This window comes from Panthera uncia, chromosome D2 (genome assembly GCF_023721935.1).
Source record: "Panthera uncia isolate 11264 chromosome D2, Puncia_PCG_1.0, whole genome shotgun sequence".
Lineage (NCBI taxonomy): Eukaryota > Metazoa > Chordata > Mammalia > Carnivora > Felidae > Panthera > Panthera uncia.
In genome coordinates this window covers 16,687,394-16,704,497 of record NC_064818.1, presented here as the reverse complement: position 1 = coordinate 16,704,497, position 17,104 = coordinate 16,687,394, and the positions used below count along the sequence as shown (strand labels likewise).

General features: G+C 49.4%; 1 protein-coding gene across 1 annotated transcript in view; it reads right to left on the bottom strand.

Moving 5' to 3' along the window:
* Positions 1–4: 4 nt before the first annotated feature.
* Positions 5–17,104, bottom strand: part of FAM89A (family with sequence similarity 89 member A) — a 20,418-nt gene continuing 3,318 nt past the window's right edge. The window contains exon 2 of the mRNA XM_049645035.1: positions 5–456. Within this exon, the coding sequence (XP_049500992.1) occupies positions 193–456 (264 nt within the window). The 3' untranslated portion in view covers positions 5–192. The remainder of the gene's footprint in view (positions 457–17,104) is intronic.

Here is a 17,104-nt window from a genome sequence, read left to right as displayed (position 1 = left end):
ACCTCTGGATCGCCCAGGCACAAACTCCGGCCACCAGAACACCCTGCCACGTGTGTCCTCCAGATTAAATTGACAGCACCGGCCGCTGGCGCCCGACGACCGCCCACGATGGAGGAGAGGAGCTTTCTTCAAGAGGAGAGGCAAATGCTGGTGGTCCGGTAGTAGCAGTGGCCTCTCGGCGGAGAGCCCTTTCTAGATGGATTCGAGAATCCAGTCGCTGCTGGAGAGCGGGGAGACGGGCAGCGGCAGGTCCCGTGGAGGGCCCCGCTCCCTCCCATCGTGGAGGGTGTTCTGCTCCTGGAAATAGTCCTCCTCCTCCTCGAAGAAGCCGTTCTCCAGGCCGTAGGTGCAGTCCGGGCTGGAGGCTGCCTGGCATGCTCCCTTATATTCCTGAATGGACTCGTATAGGCTGTAGAGTTGGCAGAGCAAGGACATGTCCAGCTGGCGGAGGCCAACCTTGAGGGGAGCGGGGGGAGAGGGGAAGGGAAAAACAAGAAGTCAGCACTGGAGTTTAATTTTAGTCGAACGCTCAGCCAGCAATCTGCTCGTGCCAGCACATTCTTTCCGTACCATGGACGACGCAGGGCATCACTCGGATGCTTTGGATTTTCCAATTTGGAGAAAACCTTAATTGTGGGATGCCCACACCTCAGACGTTACTCAGTGTGTCAGGGCAGGATCGCACCGTCGGGGCGGCGGGCCCCAGCCTGTGGAATTCACCCTGGCACCCGGGCGTGCCCCGGGAAGGAACAGTGCTACGCATTCTGGTGGCCCCAACTGGTTACCCTTTGGATGCCAAGATACAAGTGTGGCCTTTCCTCATGATCAGACTCAAGAGGGGACCCGCGTGTGCCCTCCCTGATACCAAAATCATTCTCAACTCTCTGGGACAAGAGTCCCCTTGCCAGTGACAGCGGTTCGCCTGTCAGTGTCACACACTGCGCCCTGGAGCACCCACCCTCTGACCGGCTCAGCCTCCGGGCCCCCAAGAGAAGTGTTCCGACTCCCTCTCTTCCGACAAGGTCAGTCTTACCCAAAGATGGTTGTGGGATCACTCCCCAGAGCAGGCGACTGAGTAAGTCTAGTGAGACCTGGGGGCCTCCACGGATTCTCCTGGGAACCACTTTCACCACTGGTGGCTTATCAAGGAACAGTTGAAAGTCACCTATTTGTTCACCTTCAAGTTCCCTTCTTCCCACGGCCTTGTCCCAAGGGAAAGAGCACAAGTCAGCCAGGGAAATGGAGTGTTTCCATCAGTCCCAAAGACCGAAGGGTTAATCCAGTTGGAAATGCAGCCCAGCCCAGTGCATCCGACGCCACTGCATGAGAATCACCTGCGGTGATTGTTAACCGTGCGGCCTCAGGTCCAGCGGGTGTGGGGCCGCTGGTGACAGAGCTGCTGAGCTGTAGACCTCCCTGCGAGTCGTAAGGGGAGACACTCTACATAGATGCTAGGAGACCTGCCTCCTGCTTCTTGGCCCTTTTGCAAGCCATGCATCAGCTCTAAGCCTTGGCTGATGACAAGAGGGAATAATCATTTCTCTTACGGGGCTACCGGGAGGGCTCCAATGAGCTACCCATCCATTTTAATAAACAGTCATCAAATGTCTCCTGTGCAGCAAGGGCTAAAGCACCGAAGAGGCATGGGAATGTGCACACAGAAAACCGAGAAAGACAAGATCTACAGCCTAATTATCCAGCGACGAGACCCGCCATATAAGACGGTCCGACTTTCACACAAGGGAAGCTGGGGTCCAGAAAGCAGCATTCATCTCATGACTAAGACTGGGTGTTAAGTCCCAGATTTTTCTTCACGCCCTTCAACCACGCTAAACTGCCGAGGAAACACTGGCTATCTCCCTGCTCTAGCTGAGTAGACCACAGAAATAGGACCAAGGCACCTTGACTTAGCATATTTTGCCAAGACATTCAGGGAAGAAAGACTTCAGGAGAGAGGGTCTGAGAGGGCAGAGTTGGCTGGATGGCATCCACTGTCAGAAGTCCACCCTGACTAGGTAAGTCGTGGGTAAGCCAAAAGACGCCCAGGCCACAGGGCCACATCCTAGAGTCGGACACCAACACTCTTGTTCCTGATCAGCTTGTGCACATGTCGTCATGAGGAAAAGCGGGCTCCCGACCTTTGTGTTTGGAAAATTACCCAGACGATCTTGACGTCCAGTTCTGGCGCCGAAGCCAGTGTTCTTGACACAAGTATCTGTCTTCCCTGGGCCCCTTGTATTTATTCTCCTGTGAGCACTGACTTTCAGGCCAGCCAGGCAGAAGAGCACGGAACACAGCGCGGGTTCTGGAGCCTGCCTGCTTGGGTTCAAATGCTGGCTCTGCCACTCCCTAGCTGTGAGACCAGGGACATCCTGTTCAACTTCTGGAAAGGGTGACAGCTGCTACTGTTGTTACTATGTTCATGATTCTTTCCACTCTGCCAGCCTGCAGAATGCCATCTTGGAAAGGAACGGCAGGAACAGGATGTACCAGGCAGCCCGTGTGGAGCCATATTCCTCCTGCCCCAACTCAATCCCGCAGACGGAGCAGCAACCACCTGACCATCTTTGGTAGAAGATGGTCACCTGCCAGGGCAGTCACAAGCCAGCTGGAAATTAACCAGCAAACCTGCTTCTTGAGGACCAGGGTGCTCACTGCAGACTCTCGAACAGGAAAGGACCTCAAATGTCTTACTTCAAACCCTCCAAAGGAGGACCTTCCAGGCCAGTTCATTCATTTTCCAACAGCCATAATTCTTCAGCATGCCAAGTCAAAATCTCCCAGCCCTTAGGTTCTAGGTCCCCTGATGCTAGGTGTGACCATTATGCAACGCACACAAATCTCATTTCTCTTAACCACCTTTTAAATGCTTGAAGGTAATTTTCGGTCTGCCACCTCTAACCCCTGAAAAAAACGATTTGTTTTCTCCAGCCAGTAGCTTCGGGTCTTTCAACTATCCGCAATGATGTCCTGGTCCGTTAACCAACTAGTCCCTTCCCCAGGGACTTGCTCCTTTTTTCCCAGGGCTCCTCCATAGTGTCCGGGTCTGAATACAGTAACCAAACTGCAAGACTCTGACTTGGCAAGTTCACACATACCTACTGTCCGTGCTAGGATTTAATACAAGGAATGGAAACTCTAATAAAGAAAGCCACACCCTCTTAGAGTCTTAGTAGTATTTGCTTAAAAAGTCATAAACTAGGGGCGCCTGGGTGGCTCAGTCAGTTGGGCATCTGACTTCAGCTCAGGTCACGATCTCATGGTTTGTGGGTTCAAGCCCGTCGGGCTCTGTGCCGACAGCTTGCAGCCTGGAGCCTGCAGCCTGCTTTGGATTCTGTCTCTGTCTTTCTCTCTGCCCCTCCCCTGCTCACACTCTGTCTCTCTCAAAAATAAACCAACATTTTTTTTTAAATTTTTTTTAACGTTTATTTTTTATTTTTGAGACAGAGAGAGACAGAGCATGAATGGGGGAGGGGCAGAGAGAGAGGGAGACACAGAATGGCAAGCAGGCTCCAGGCTCTGAGCCATCAGCCCAGAGCCCAACGCGGGGCTCGAACTCACGGACCGTGAGATCATGACCTGAGCTGAAGTCGGACGCTTAACCAACTGAGCCACCCAGGCGCCCCTAAACCAACGTTTTTAAAAAAGTCATAAACTAATACAACCCTGGATGTTAACTAGCCTGGAATTATATAAAAAAAAAAAAAAAAAAAAAAAAAGTCATAGAGAAGATTCATCTGGAATCCTGAAGCGATTTCTACCGAGTCACTCTAATACCAGTAGGGCTGGGCAATCCCAAAACTGTTTCCCACCCTGGAAATGAATGAGGAAAAACCAGAAGGAGCAGTACCGGACCAGGCCTGGCCTTCATCTTCTGGGCAGGGTGGGCGTGGGCCCAGGGGGGCGCAGGGGAACACGGGGCTCTACAGCCCTAACAACCGCTAACCGGGTTTCTGAGGCTCTAACTTCCTCTGACTCCACACAACTCAAAGACCTGTGGTCCCAGGCTTTTCTCTTCAGGTGCCCTGTCCAAGGTCTTCCAGGCCCCGAGTCAGGATCATGTCCTGGACCTTTCTGGGCGGCAGCAGCTGGAATGACGCACCAAGTTGCCCTGTCATCGGGTGGAACGCTGGCCTAGAAACGGAGGTCGGACCCGCCTAGGAATACAGCTCCGTCCTGCACACACCTATTACCCTGCTGAACAGACGCCAAGTGCCTAGACTAAGTTAACAGGGATTTAAGCACACACACGTGCACGCACATGCCTACACACACCCCGGTTTCTCAGTGCCTTCTGCAGGCACTAGACCAAACTCCTCGGAGTTACCAGCCATCCTCCAAATGAACTCGGCGGGCAGGAGGGAAGTAGCTACATGAGCAAGTCAGTTTCCCCGCTGGGCGCCTCTCCCTCGGCGGTGGCTGATTCAACACTTTAACTTACATTTTCTAGAGGCAAACTGAAAATCCCTAGGCAGTGTTCTATAATCTGGTCTGAATCTGCGCTCTCCTACCTGCACCTCATGCAATGGTTGGCTGGAAGTCCCTTCTTCCCCAGACTGTCCCGGACCTGTCCCCACTGTGTTAAAGCCTCTTTGCTTGCCCGGCCCAACGCCAGCTTCTCCTCCGCTCTTTGGACCTTGGCTGAGGCACCGGTGCTCCCCAGTTCCCCCCACCTTCTCTGCCTGCCTTGTGCTGCCAGTAAGCACATGGGTCTGCTTTCTTCTAATGTAGGACAAGCCCACATGCAGTGACCCAGCTACTGTCTGCATCAGGGAGAGAGACTCAGGACAGCTCCAGAAATCAAACTCACTCTCAACCTTGAAGGTCGGGGGGAAGGGATGGGTGCCTGAGAATATGGAAGGGGAGAGAGGGACCATGCAAGAGAACTCAACTGCAGAGTGGTTTCAGAACATGATTAAATCACCCACGAACAAGAACCTGTCCTTCCAGAAAAAAGGACTGGGGTGGGGGCAAGCCCTCAGCAAGCCCACTAACCCCCCCAACCACTGTCCCCATACTACAAGCAGGGGAAGCCTGTCACCTTAGTGATCTGTTCCCACATGTCCCTGAAGGCCAGCTGATCTAATTCATGGCTGGATTCAGAAAATACAGCTCTTTTGTGAAAGCAGATTGCAAAACTTCAGATAATTGAAGAAAACTACAGAATATTCTAAGACCGTGTAATTTGTAGCCCTTATTCTAGACCTTCAAGACAATTAAGAACAATCAGCTAGCTTCCATTGCTTTAAACTGCTAATGCCATTCCTTCCTCTCTCTGTCTGGGCTTCCTGCTTAACTTCCTGGTCATGTTCTTCTCTTTTCCCCTGCACAGAGCTCCCCACCACCCCCCACCCCTGCTGCAACGCACAGGTGGCTCAGCAACCCACATCTCCAACAATGGGGCTCAACAATCCTGAATCACCCTCGAAATGGTCTCAAAGACGCCCAACAGACTGGCCACATGAATACAAGTCACATCGGACAGGGTACTGGTTCCCAGCCGGGTTTCGGGGTGCTAAGTTTCTACCTTTGGAAGGTGCCGTGGGTCAGAGTGTTGTTCCCAACTTTCACACAATTCCAGCAGGTACGTGACCATTCGGATACAAGGCTCGGAAGATGAAAGGAACTTTTTAAAAGGAAGCTTTTGATGACTGAAAACAAAGCATCACAAAAAACTTTAGGGTATTTTTTTTTAGAAATAAGTGGTAGTTAAGAAAAATAGTTTTAAGAAACTACAGTGTCCGACTTCAGCTCAGGTCACGATCTCGCGGTCCACGAGTTCGAGCCCCGCGTCGGGCTCTGGGCTGATGGCTCAGAGCCTGGAGCCTGCTTCCGATTCTGTGTCTCCCTCTCTCTCTGCCCCTCCCCCGTTCATGCTCTGTCTCTGTCTCAAAAATAAATAAAATGTTAAAAAAAAAAAATTAAAAAAAAAAAAAAAAGAAACTACAAGCTGGGGTGACTCACCAGTACATAAACAAAAGCAACTTCTTCCCAAATCCAGCAATAAGTAGGAAACACAACAGAGACAAAAAGAATCGGTTTTGTTTATGTTTGCTCCATAGCCGCAGCCGGCTCTGTGCGTGGGGCTGGGGAGAAGCAGGTCAACGTGGGGGGATGGGTTAGTTCAGTAAATCATACTGGGACCGGCTCTGAAATGACCCCCCCACTGCCACACCAGACCATTATCTCCCCACCGCATTCCTCAACCTAAGATGGGCAGGGTTTCACAGATGGGCAGGGTTGCACAGATTCCAAGTGAAACTAAAGAATCATGAGCTATAATATAGGCGGGGAGGGGGGTGGTGTGAAATACGGGGACAGATGCAAAAAAAGGTTTGTTGGATGAAAATTCACATCGAAACATAAGGAGGTAAGGACTTGGTTCTGAAAAGTAGGGTAAAGTCATACAATAAAAACTAGGCAGTCATTTCAAAGGGTGACAGCTGGGTACAACAGTGACCCACAACAGTGACCCACGTGTGCTGCTGAGCACAAAAGCTCAGGTTACCAAACAGTACACGGTAGGAATTCACTTTATATGCATAAGCACACATGTGCAAGCTTCTGACCGGAAGAGAAAAGGTCTGTTAGCAGAACTTACCTCTAGAAAGTGGGACTGGGAATTTATAGCCTTCTGCACTGCTTAATTTTTCTCTCAACGAGCACGATGCTCTCAATTTTAAAACCTAGGAATAACGGGCCCCTGGGCGGCTCAGGTAAGCGTCCGGCTTTGGCTCATGCTCTCACGGTTCGTGGGTTCGAGCCCAGCGTCGGGTAGGTGCTGACAACTCAGAGCCCGGAGCCTGCTACGATTCTCTGTCTCCCTTTCTCCCTGTCCCTCCCCCGCTTGCAGGTGCTCTCACACTCTCTCAATTTATAAACGTTAAAAAAAAAACTAGTAACAATAAAAAAGCATATCATGTAGGCAACACCACACAGGGCTGCATGCCTGTGAAACCTGTGCGGCAGTCTGACTGGTAACGGCAACAAAAGCCTTAAAATAGCACACAACTTTTAACCAGCTAACTGTTCCCTTCTAGGGATTGACCGGAGAGAAGAAAATCTCAGTGGTGCACAAATACATAATCTCCTCCTTGTTCTGTGTGGTAGGTGCCGATTCTGTTATGATGAGGAAATTGGGGACCGGAAAGATGAAGGCTCTTGATGGAGGGCATACGGTAGGAGGGCAGGGAGCGGCACCAGTGTTTAGGACTCCAACGTCGGCGCTTTGACCACCAGCCTGTACTGCCCGCACAGCTGACCCGGGCAAAGAGGTGTCGCCGTGTCAGCTGGGATAGCAGCTTGCTAGCTGCTAACATCACAGGTGACTTGTATTTGGCTTTTCTGAACTTTCTGGATTTTCTACTATGAATATGTATTAACTTACAATGAGACCATTTTCAAAGTTACCTTTCAAAAACGGAATGAATGACTAAGCACACAAGGATGGCTTGTGAACGAATTTATTTTACAGAAGACCTGGGAAATGCCCCCAAGTCTGATCCAGGTGTCCAGCGGGTATCTGCGAGGCTGGAATGCAATAAAGCAGTGACCTGATAGATCGTAACCTGATTTTTGAAAAAAGGACGCGGTGACCAAAGGACGCTGACCTGCATACTCTTTTGCAAAGGAAAACCGAAGAGAAAGATTTCTTTGGTGTTGATCCAGTAGGAGAAGGGGCTATTAACTTGGCAGCTCAGGCTGGACTGAGATCCCCCTGAAGGACTTTTTTTGTTTTATTTTTTATATTTGAGAGACAGAGAGCAAGTAGGGGAGGGGCACAGAGACAGAATAGGAAGCAGGCTCCAGGCTCCGAGCTGCCGGCACACAAGCCCGAGGCAGGGCTCGAACCCACGAACTGTGAGATCGTGACCTGCGCCAAAGTCGGACGCTGAACCGACTGAGCCACCCAGGCGCCCGGCCCCTGAAGGACTTCTAAACTCCCCGGTGGCCCGTAATTCTGTGCCCACTAAGCAAGCTTCCAGTCCATCATGTGGCCCCTACGTGGCACTGTCCTCTCCTGGGTGGAAAAGCATTTGGGTTACTTGGTCTCCTTCGTCTCCTGTGCGGCCCTAGGCTCACCGGGCTGAGAACTACACTCTGAAGAGTCAGGGTGATTCAGAGACAGAAAACAGACCAGGCTGCATGGCTGCACCCCCAGATTAAGCCACACCCACAGTTCCTGCAGCTTTACACTCGCCCATACGCCCTCTCTACCACGTAAGGTGGTTTCAGTGTGTTTACTGCTCACAGCTAAAGGCGTCCACACTGACGGAGCCCATTCTGCAACCTCTTCCAGGCCACACTGGCTTCCCTCGAACCTAAACTAATATTGGTACCAATGAAGTGATGGCTTTGCACATTCTTTTACTTTTTCCCCATTATAAAAATAAAACGTTCTAGTCATATTAAAATGTCAATGGTTCATAATTATGTGAACCATAATTCCCTCCTCCCATGTTCTAAAGCAGCTGTCTCCAAATGTTTTGGTCTTGGGACCTCTAACTATTGAGGGCCCCTAAGAGCTGTCATTTATGTGTATTATACCTGTCAACATTTACCTTATTAGGAATTGAGACTGAGTTTTCATATTGATCCATTTAAACATAAATAATATACCCATTACATGTTAACATAACTTTTTTTTAATGTTTATTTATTTTTGACAGAGAGAGAGAGAGAGACAGAGCATGAGTGGGGGAGGGACAGAGTGGGAGACACAGAATCCGAAGCAGGCTCCAGGCTTCGAGCTGTCAGCACAGAGCCAGATGCGGGGCTCGAACCCACGGACCGCGAGGGCATGACCTGAGCCAAAGTCGGACGCTCAACCGACTGAGCCCCCCAGGCGCCCCAACATAACGTTTTTATGAACGCCACCACTTTGTACATCTTTTTAATGCCTGGCTTATCTCCTGCATTTGATCCTTTGTGACACGTTGCTTTGGTTGAAGTAAATGAAGAAACTCTGGCCTCACACAGATATGTAATAGCCTTTTAGAAAACAGTGGGTTTTCTTCTTGGACACTACCCTTCAGTTGGCTGCAGTGTGGAATTTGAAACTATGCCAATGGACTTTTTATACTGTTACATTAAAATCCATCAGGGGCGCCTGGGTGGCTCAGTCGGTTAAGCATCCGACTTTGGCTCAGGTCATGATCTCACGGGGTTTGTGGGTTCGAGCCCCGCGTTGGGCTCTGTGCTGACCGCTCAGAGCCTGGAGCCTTCTTCGGAATCTGTGTCTCCCTCTCTCTCTGCCCCACCCCTGCTCATGCTCTGTCTCTCTCTGTCTCAAAAATAAATAAACATTAAAAAATCTTTTAAAATCTATCAGTCTTGCACTTTGAATGGATCTTTTAACCAGGTGTGATTTTGTAACAGCAAGCATTAGTGCTATGAAAACTGTGAAATATTGACTCACTGAATTATGCAGACCTTCCAAATGTTGATACATTTCCCTCGGTAATTTTTTTTTTTTTTTTTTTTTTTTTTTTAAAGTAGGCTCCACACCCAGCCCGGGCCTTAAACTCATGACCCTGAGACCAAGACCTCTGCTGGGATGGAGTCAATACTTAACCGACTAAGCCACCCAAGTGCCCCCTCCTTAGGTAATATTTTAAAACAACTCATTTATCAATATGACAACCACATAACTATGGACACTGAAAAGGATCTAGGGACCCCTAAATGTCCCCCAGCCCACACTTTAAGAGCAGTTTTAGGGGGCGCCTGGGTGGCTCATTCAGTTAAGCATCTGACTTCAGCTCAGGTCATGATCTCACAGTTCGTGAGTTCAAGCCCCGCATCGGGCTCTGTGCTGATGGCTCAGAGCTTGGAGCCTGCTTCCGATTCTATGTCTCCCTCTCTCTCCCTGCTCCTCCTCTGCTCGTGCTCTATCTCTATGTCTCTCAAAAACAAATAAAATGTTAAAAAATTAAAAAAAAAAAGAACTGTTTTAAAGATACCCACTTTTAGCAGCTTAGTATGTATCCCTCGAGACACCATGTTTATGCAAGCTGTTTAGCTAGATACCACATATACACACGTCTGTGCAACTTACTTTTTTATACTGTGAACATCTAGGTTCATATAGTTATCACACGCTTTTCAGTGAGTTTCGATCACTATTCTATATCACTGCAAGACACATCTGAGTACAAGTATCATTACCCACTGTGTGACTATTACTGTAAGAAAAATTTATAAAAATGAAATTGCAGAAGGGGTTGAGAAAGGAAAAGGATGCTTTCCTTCCAATCCCTCCCCAGTCCTGGGCCTGCAAACAGGAGACCATTCCTCAAGGGTTTGTATCCAAAGCCTAAAAAAAGGCCACTGCCCAAGATAATGAGTGAAACATGGACACAACTGATGTTGAAATCAGGTGGGACTGGAGGAAAAAACATGATCCAAGGGCCCCTGACAACACGCTGGAACTCAACATGCATCTGAAGGTTGGTTTGTATTGTCATTTTCTTGAATGATATCCAATTAACTGGAACTCCCCCTCTGCAAGAGTAGATGCAGTTCGGGGAGCAAATCTGAAGCTAAAATCAAAACCAAGTTCTTGGACAATATATAGAAAGCCTCATGTCAGTAGCCAGAGTTTTTCAGACAACTGACATAAAAAGCAAAAGAGATTCGGTTTTTATGGTGTTTATATCCCCAAATCCTCACCATTACTATGATCATTTTTTTTCAATCTCTGCTATTTTTTTTTTTTTTTTTGAGACAGAGAGAGAGCACAAGCAGGTTAGAGGGGCAGAGAGAGACAGAGAATCTTAAGCAGGCTCCACTCCCAGCGCATAACCTAACATGGTAACATGGGGCTCGATCCCATGACCTTGGGATCATGACCTGAAACGAAATCAAGAGTTGGACGCTCAACCAACTGAGACACCCAGGTGTCCCTCTGCTGGTCTTTTAGATAAAACATGACACCTTATTGTTTTACTTTGCCTATCTGTGGTTATGAGAGTTGTTAAACACCTTGCCATTTCTCTTTAACTGCAATGACCTTGGCTATTTTATCTCTAATTCTAAGTGCAGTCAACAACCTAAGAACATACCAAACATCCTCTTTCAAATGTATTTCGGTAATCCTCAGTCCAGCCTCTCTAGGCTGCGACAGGCCTGGGGTCCCCCAGAGGCTGCCTCTCTCCTGGAGAGCACTAGTCAGAGGACAGAGGCTCTCCCTCCCCACCCCTCCTTCTCAGGTCAAGGGCAGTGCTTCCTGCCAGAATCCTTGCAGACGAGACTGTATAGAATCAGGCCAGTACATGGCTCTTAGAACCAATCAGGGAAGTGAGCTGAAAGCACTCAAAAACAGAAAAGGCCACATGCCTGAATGAATTTCAGTAGAACCATAAGGAGGCCTAAGGGTTTTTCTGTCTCCAAAGCTCCTGGAGGAGGACGTACATCTCTGGGTTAAGGGTCTATGAGGGAACGAGCAACAGGAAAGAAAAGAACAACCTCTATGAGCCCTGCCTACTAATCACCTGGAAACATCTGGAGCCCGTGGGCAATGAAGGAGATGAATAGAAGGTCGGGGCTCTGGAGAAAGACACTGGGTAATTGGGGGGCAAATATCTGACCCAGCCAGTCTCACGGCTGGTTTCCTGTTCGTGCAGTCTGTGGTCCGCCTGTAGGGTTTCATACACGGGATCGTGAAAAATGTAGCTTTTCAAGCCGAGGTCTGAAGTCTCCATGGAGTTCAGGTGGGCATTCCAGGACCAAGGCCGCAAAGCCTCCAAATACTGCTTGGTGGGCGGGAAGTGCATGCACAAGGGCCAATGTCCTCTCTTTGAGCCCTCCCTGAACTCCTTCCCTGAACCTCCTTGGCCGTGCAGCCTCCAAGATCTGCAGGCACGCTGGCCCAGAGCGACACAGAAATGCTCCAGCACTTGCTGGCTCGAGGCCCTCTGCATGTGACCAGGTGCCCAAAGTGCCAACAACCGGGGCACTTTCGCATTCCCAGAATGCCCTTAACCAGAAGTGGGGGAAAAGCAGAAGGGCTGTGCTTCCGGCAAGATATCCATTTCTGATCTCTACAGGTTGGGGGGGGGGGGGATACATAAAAGTTAAAGTGGTATGAAAAAAATATCTTTCAATCTCTATACTGTCACATCTGGGACCAGAAGTGTAACCTCACTTAGAGATAACCTCAAAAGCAAATGAAACCAGACCAGTGAGCCCACAGCCCGCCCCTGCTGCACCTGCCCCCACCCCACAAACTATGATACATATACACCTTTCTAGTTGTGCTTTTATTGGGTGGATCCTGGGGTGGGAACAAGTACTATACAGAGTAATTACAGCCTAAACAGCCTAATTTAAAAAAAAAATTTTTTTTTAATGTTTATTCATTTTTTGAGAGAGAGAGCATGTGCGTGGTGGGGTTGGGGCGGGGAGAGGCAGAGAGCGAGAGGCAGACACAGAATCGGAAGCAGGCTCCAGGCTCCGCGAGCTGTCAGCACAGAGCCCGTCGCGGGGCTCGACCTCCCAACTGCGAGATCATGACCTGAGCTGAAGTCCAACGTTTAGCCGACTGAGCTACCCAGGCGCCCCTAGACAGCTTAATTTTTGACGAACACGGTCCAAGAACAACAACCTTGTGCTGCTCTTCCTTTTCTTTGTAGAATTTACAGACACCACGTGGTGTCCTCAGGGACACCAAGCACATGGCAACAGGTAGGTCCTGTGCTTGTGCCTACACTATTTAATTTTAATTTTTTTTAACGTTTTTATTTATTTTTGAGACAGAGAGAGACACAGCATGAACGGGGGAGGGTCAGAGAGAGAGGGAGACACAGAATCGTAAACAGGCTCCAGGCTCTGAGCTGTCAGCCCAGAGCCTGATGCGGGGCTCGAACTCGCGGACCGCGAGATCGTGACCTGAGCTGAAGTCGGACACTTAACCGACTGAGCCACCCAGGCGCCCCACCTACACTATTTTATGACAGAGTAAACTTCTGCAGGCGCCATCAAGACCCATATAGGCAGGAGGGGGAAAGAATTATATTGTTATAGCCAAAAGGAGCCTATATGGCATTTAATTCTCATTTTCCCCATAAGGGACCTCTAGCTGAAAATAGCAAAGTGCTTGCTTCAATTATACCACATAATCTAATAACAGAATTGGGGCTCTTGATGCCTGGTTCAGGAGCTTCCCAAATCTTTCTTTTAATATATTTTTTTAAGTTTATTTATTTTGAGAGAGTGAGAGAGCACGGGAGCAGGGGAGGGGCAGAGAGAGAGAGAGGCGGAGAGAAAGAGAGAGAATCCCAAGCAGGCTCCACGCTGTCAGCACAGAGCCTGACTCAGGGCTCGATCCCACCAACCGTGAGATCATGACCTGAGCCGAAATCACAGGTAGGATGTAACTGACTGCACCACCCAGGTGCCCCAGGAGCTACCCAATTCTTAAACAGCTTGTTCAAAATGCAGATTCTGTCTTCTCCTAGTCTGATACTGCTGGTATAGGAAGAGGCCCGGGAATTAGCATTTTAGCAAACAGCCCGGAGGATTCTGGGGCTGGTGGTCCATTTTTCGGGGAACACAATACACAAAGACAGTATTAAAGGCCACCAGACATTCCGCTCTCCTATGATCAACATCATGAATCAAGAATGCTGTACCGGAGGCTAATGCTGTTATTCCAGATGGCATTTCACAGGCCTGACTTTGGGACTGGACCTTTACCATAAACCCTTTTAAAGACTAAAATCCCCTAACACACCGGCTTCACGTGCAGGATAAGAGCTGAAATCCACGGGAATGCGGGCTATTCAAGCTAACACACGTCTCCTGGAATACAGTTCACTGAACAAACTCATTGGACATGCACTTGTTCTCTCAACTAAAACGCAGGGAAGAGAAGCATTGCTGGTCTCAGAAATCTAGCTTTATTGAATCAGATTAAATTCTTCGCCTAAACCACTGCAGCCCAGGCACTCAAAGGTTCTGTGTGGATGACTTCCCACTCACGCCCGGGTTGGTGACCAAAATAGCTATTTGACAGTTTTAACGGGGGGGGGAACATGAAAAAAAAAAAGAGGTTCCAAATCAATGCTGCTAGAACCTGCCCCTGATGGTGTAAGAGGTGGACCCCAAGAATCCCTACGATGGCAGCCCCTCAAAGATGTCCTGCCCCCCATATCTGAGAATCTGCTGTCCACGCTTTCGTGTAACTCTCTGGGGTGTTCAAACTTGATGAGCTAATGTCACGGAGCCGCTGGATGGGTGGTCTGTGTACAAACATCAAGGAAAGTGTGTGTCGGGGGTCCCGGCTGACACTGAGAGTCAAGGGTGTCCTGCAGCCACACGTAAGGATTTGAAAAGCCAACCCAGATCCAGTGAGCAAATATGGCTTTATCCGCTTAGCAGGTAAGAGTCTATTAAACTGGGGGGGCCCTTCAGGGCAAAGTATTTTTACGTAGAAAGAGGTCTGGGATACATAGTTTGTCCAGCAGCCCCCTGCTCTATTTCTGCTAACTGGCCTTTCTTTGTGGGGGGATCTCCAGCACCCCCACCCCACCCCTACCCCATCCACATGGTCACACTATCTTAGTAAAATGCGATCCTGTCCTCAGTCACTACTAGCTGGCCCACGCTGGCCAGACCACCCAAGCTGGGCCCGCTGGCGTCCTTCCACACAGTATTTACCAACTGGAACTAAGAAGCATGGCCGAAACTGAGTGTGGACCCTGTTAACAGCCACGGTCCAAAACGTGGGAAAAAAATAAAATGATGCGGGGGGGAGGGGGGAGGGGAGGAGAATACGGTGGGCTTCCCGGATGCCCCATCGGCCCTGGTTCCAGTCTGTCTCTGTATATATCCAGCCCTTCGAGAGTTTTCTTCAGCAAGAGCTGGTTCAGACCGAGTTACTATCACTCACACGGAGAGCCCAGGCATGAAAACTGAGAGGTGATCCACGCTACAGCACTCCTATTGCCATAAAGATGACCACATCTCCCAGATGGTATAACGCTCCTGAAATGGCTAGAGAGTTTCCTTGGATCTCCATAGCATTTTACACCTAACACGCACCCAACGAACATCTGTTGAATGTGATTCTAAAAGATCCTCTGATGTTTAAAAAAAACAAAAACAAAAAACCAACAAACTCAGCTTCGGGTCTTAAAGGACTTTTTTCCGGTCTATAGAGCAGGTAAGCTATAGAGCGCAGTATTATCTGTGTGACCCTCCCCGCATCCCAAAAGGCCCCACTCCCCCCACCCGCCCCGGGGCAGGGCGGGGACAGCAGCAGCAGCAGCAGCAGCAGCAGCAGGACAAAGCTTCACCGAGGAGGGTTCCTAGAACAGGAAGTGCTAACTCAGGGGGTACAGCGGGCACCATGCGGGGCAGGGAACCACCAAGTCCACACAGCTCCCCTGCCCTCAGAGCCCAGACTGCCCTGGACCCATCCCCCCCACCCCTCACTGTCTTATCACCAGGTCCAAGCCTCTTTTCCAGCCTCCAGCTCCTCATTTTTAAATGTGTAACATACTCCTCCACTGATGTAATGACAAACCACCTTTCCCTCTAAAGGAGCCACCCCTCCTGACTCCCCCGTTGCTGCAATGAACCCCACCTTCCCAATGATGGATTAGCAAGGTTATTGCTCTCCTGCACAATGGCAGACTCTGCAGTTACTGAAGACATTGTAACATGTGTTGACTAGGAAAACCTTTGCAAGATGTGCTCCTGAAAATGCAACTAAGAATGTATAATGCAATCCGTGTGTATTTGTGTCGGTGGGAGTGCCTGTGCATGCGAGCAGTACAATGCAAGGGTTAAAACAAAGCTTTGGGACACATCTGGTTGAATCTGTGATCTTAGGGGAATTAAATTCTGAGTGATTTTTTAAAATATATGGAAATAGGGTGGACCTTAGAGAGGATTATGTGAAGTGAAGTAAGTCAGACACAGAACGACAAATACCATATGATTGCACTTACATGTGGAATCTAAAAGGCAAAACATGCACAAACTAACCAAAAGCAGAAACAGACCCAAGAATACAGAGAACAGACCAATGGTTGCCAGAGGAGACAGAGTGGGGGGGATGGGTAAAATGGGTGAAGGTCCAGGAGGTACAGGTTTCCAGTTCTGGAATGAGTTGAGTCACAGGGATGAAAGGCACAGCATAGAGAATATAGTCAGTGGCATGGTAATAGCGCTGTGTCGTGACAGATAGTAGCCACGCTTGTAGTGAGCATCCCAGAACACAGAGACTTGAGTCACTGTGTGGTACACCTGAAACTAATGTTAACATTGTGTGTCAAGCATACAGGAAGGGAGGGAGGGAGGGAGGAAGGAAAGAGGGAAGGAGGAAGGAAGGAAAGAGGGAGGAAGGAAGGAAGGAAGGAAGAAGGAAAGAGGAAGGAAGGAAGGAAGGAAGGAAGGAAGGAAGGAAGGAAGAAGGAAGGAGGAAGGAAGGAAGGAAGGAGGAAGGAAGTTAGGAAGGAAGGAGGAAGGAAAGAAGGAAGGAAGGAGGGAGGGAGGAAGGAAAGGAAGGAAGGAAGAAGAGGAAGGAAGGAGGAAGGAAGTTAGGAAGGAAGGAGGAAGGAAAGAAGGAAGGAAGGAGGGAGGGAGGAAGGAAGGAAGGAAGGAAGGAAGGAAGGAAGGAAGGAAGGAAGGAAGAAGGAAAGAAGGAAGGAAGGAGGGAGGGAAGAAGGAAGGAAAGAGGGAGGAAGGAAGGAAGGAGGGAGGGAAGAAGGAAGGAAAGAGGGAGGAAGGAAGGAAGGAAAGAAGGAAGGAAGGAGGGAGGGAGGGAGGAGGGAGGGAGGAAAGAAAGAAAGAAGGAAGGAAGGAAGGAAGGAAGGAAGGAAGAAGGAAGTTAGGAAGGAAGGAGGAAGGAAGGAGGAAGGAAAGAAGGAAGGAAGGAGGGAGGAAGGAAAGGAAGGAAGGAAGAAGAGGAAGGAAGGAGGAAGGAAGTTAGGAAGGAAGGAGGAAGGAAGAAGGAAAGAAGGAATGAAGGAGGGAGGGAGGGAGGGAGGAAGGAAGGAAAGAAGGAAGGAAGGAAGGAAGGAAGGAGGAAGGAAAGCAGGAAGGAGGGAGGGAGGAAGGAAGGAAGGAAGAAGGAAAGAAGGAAGGAAGGAAGGAGGGA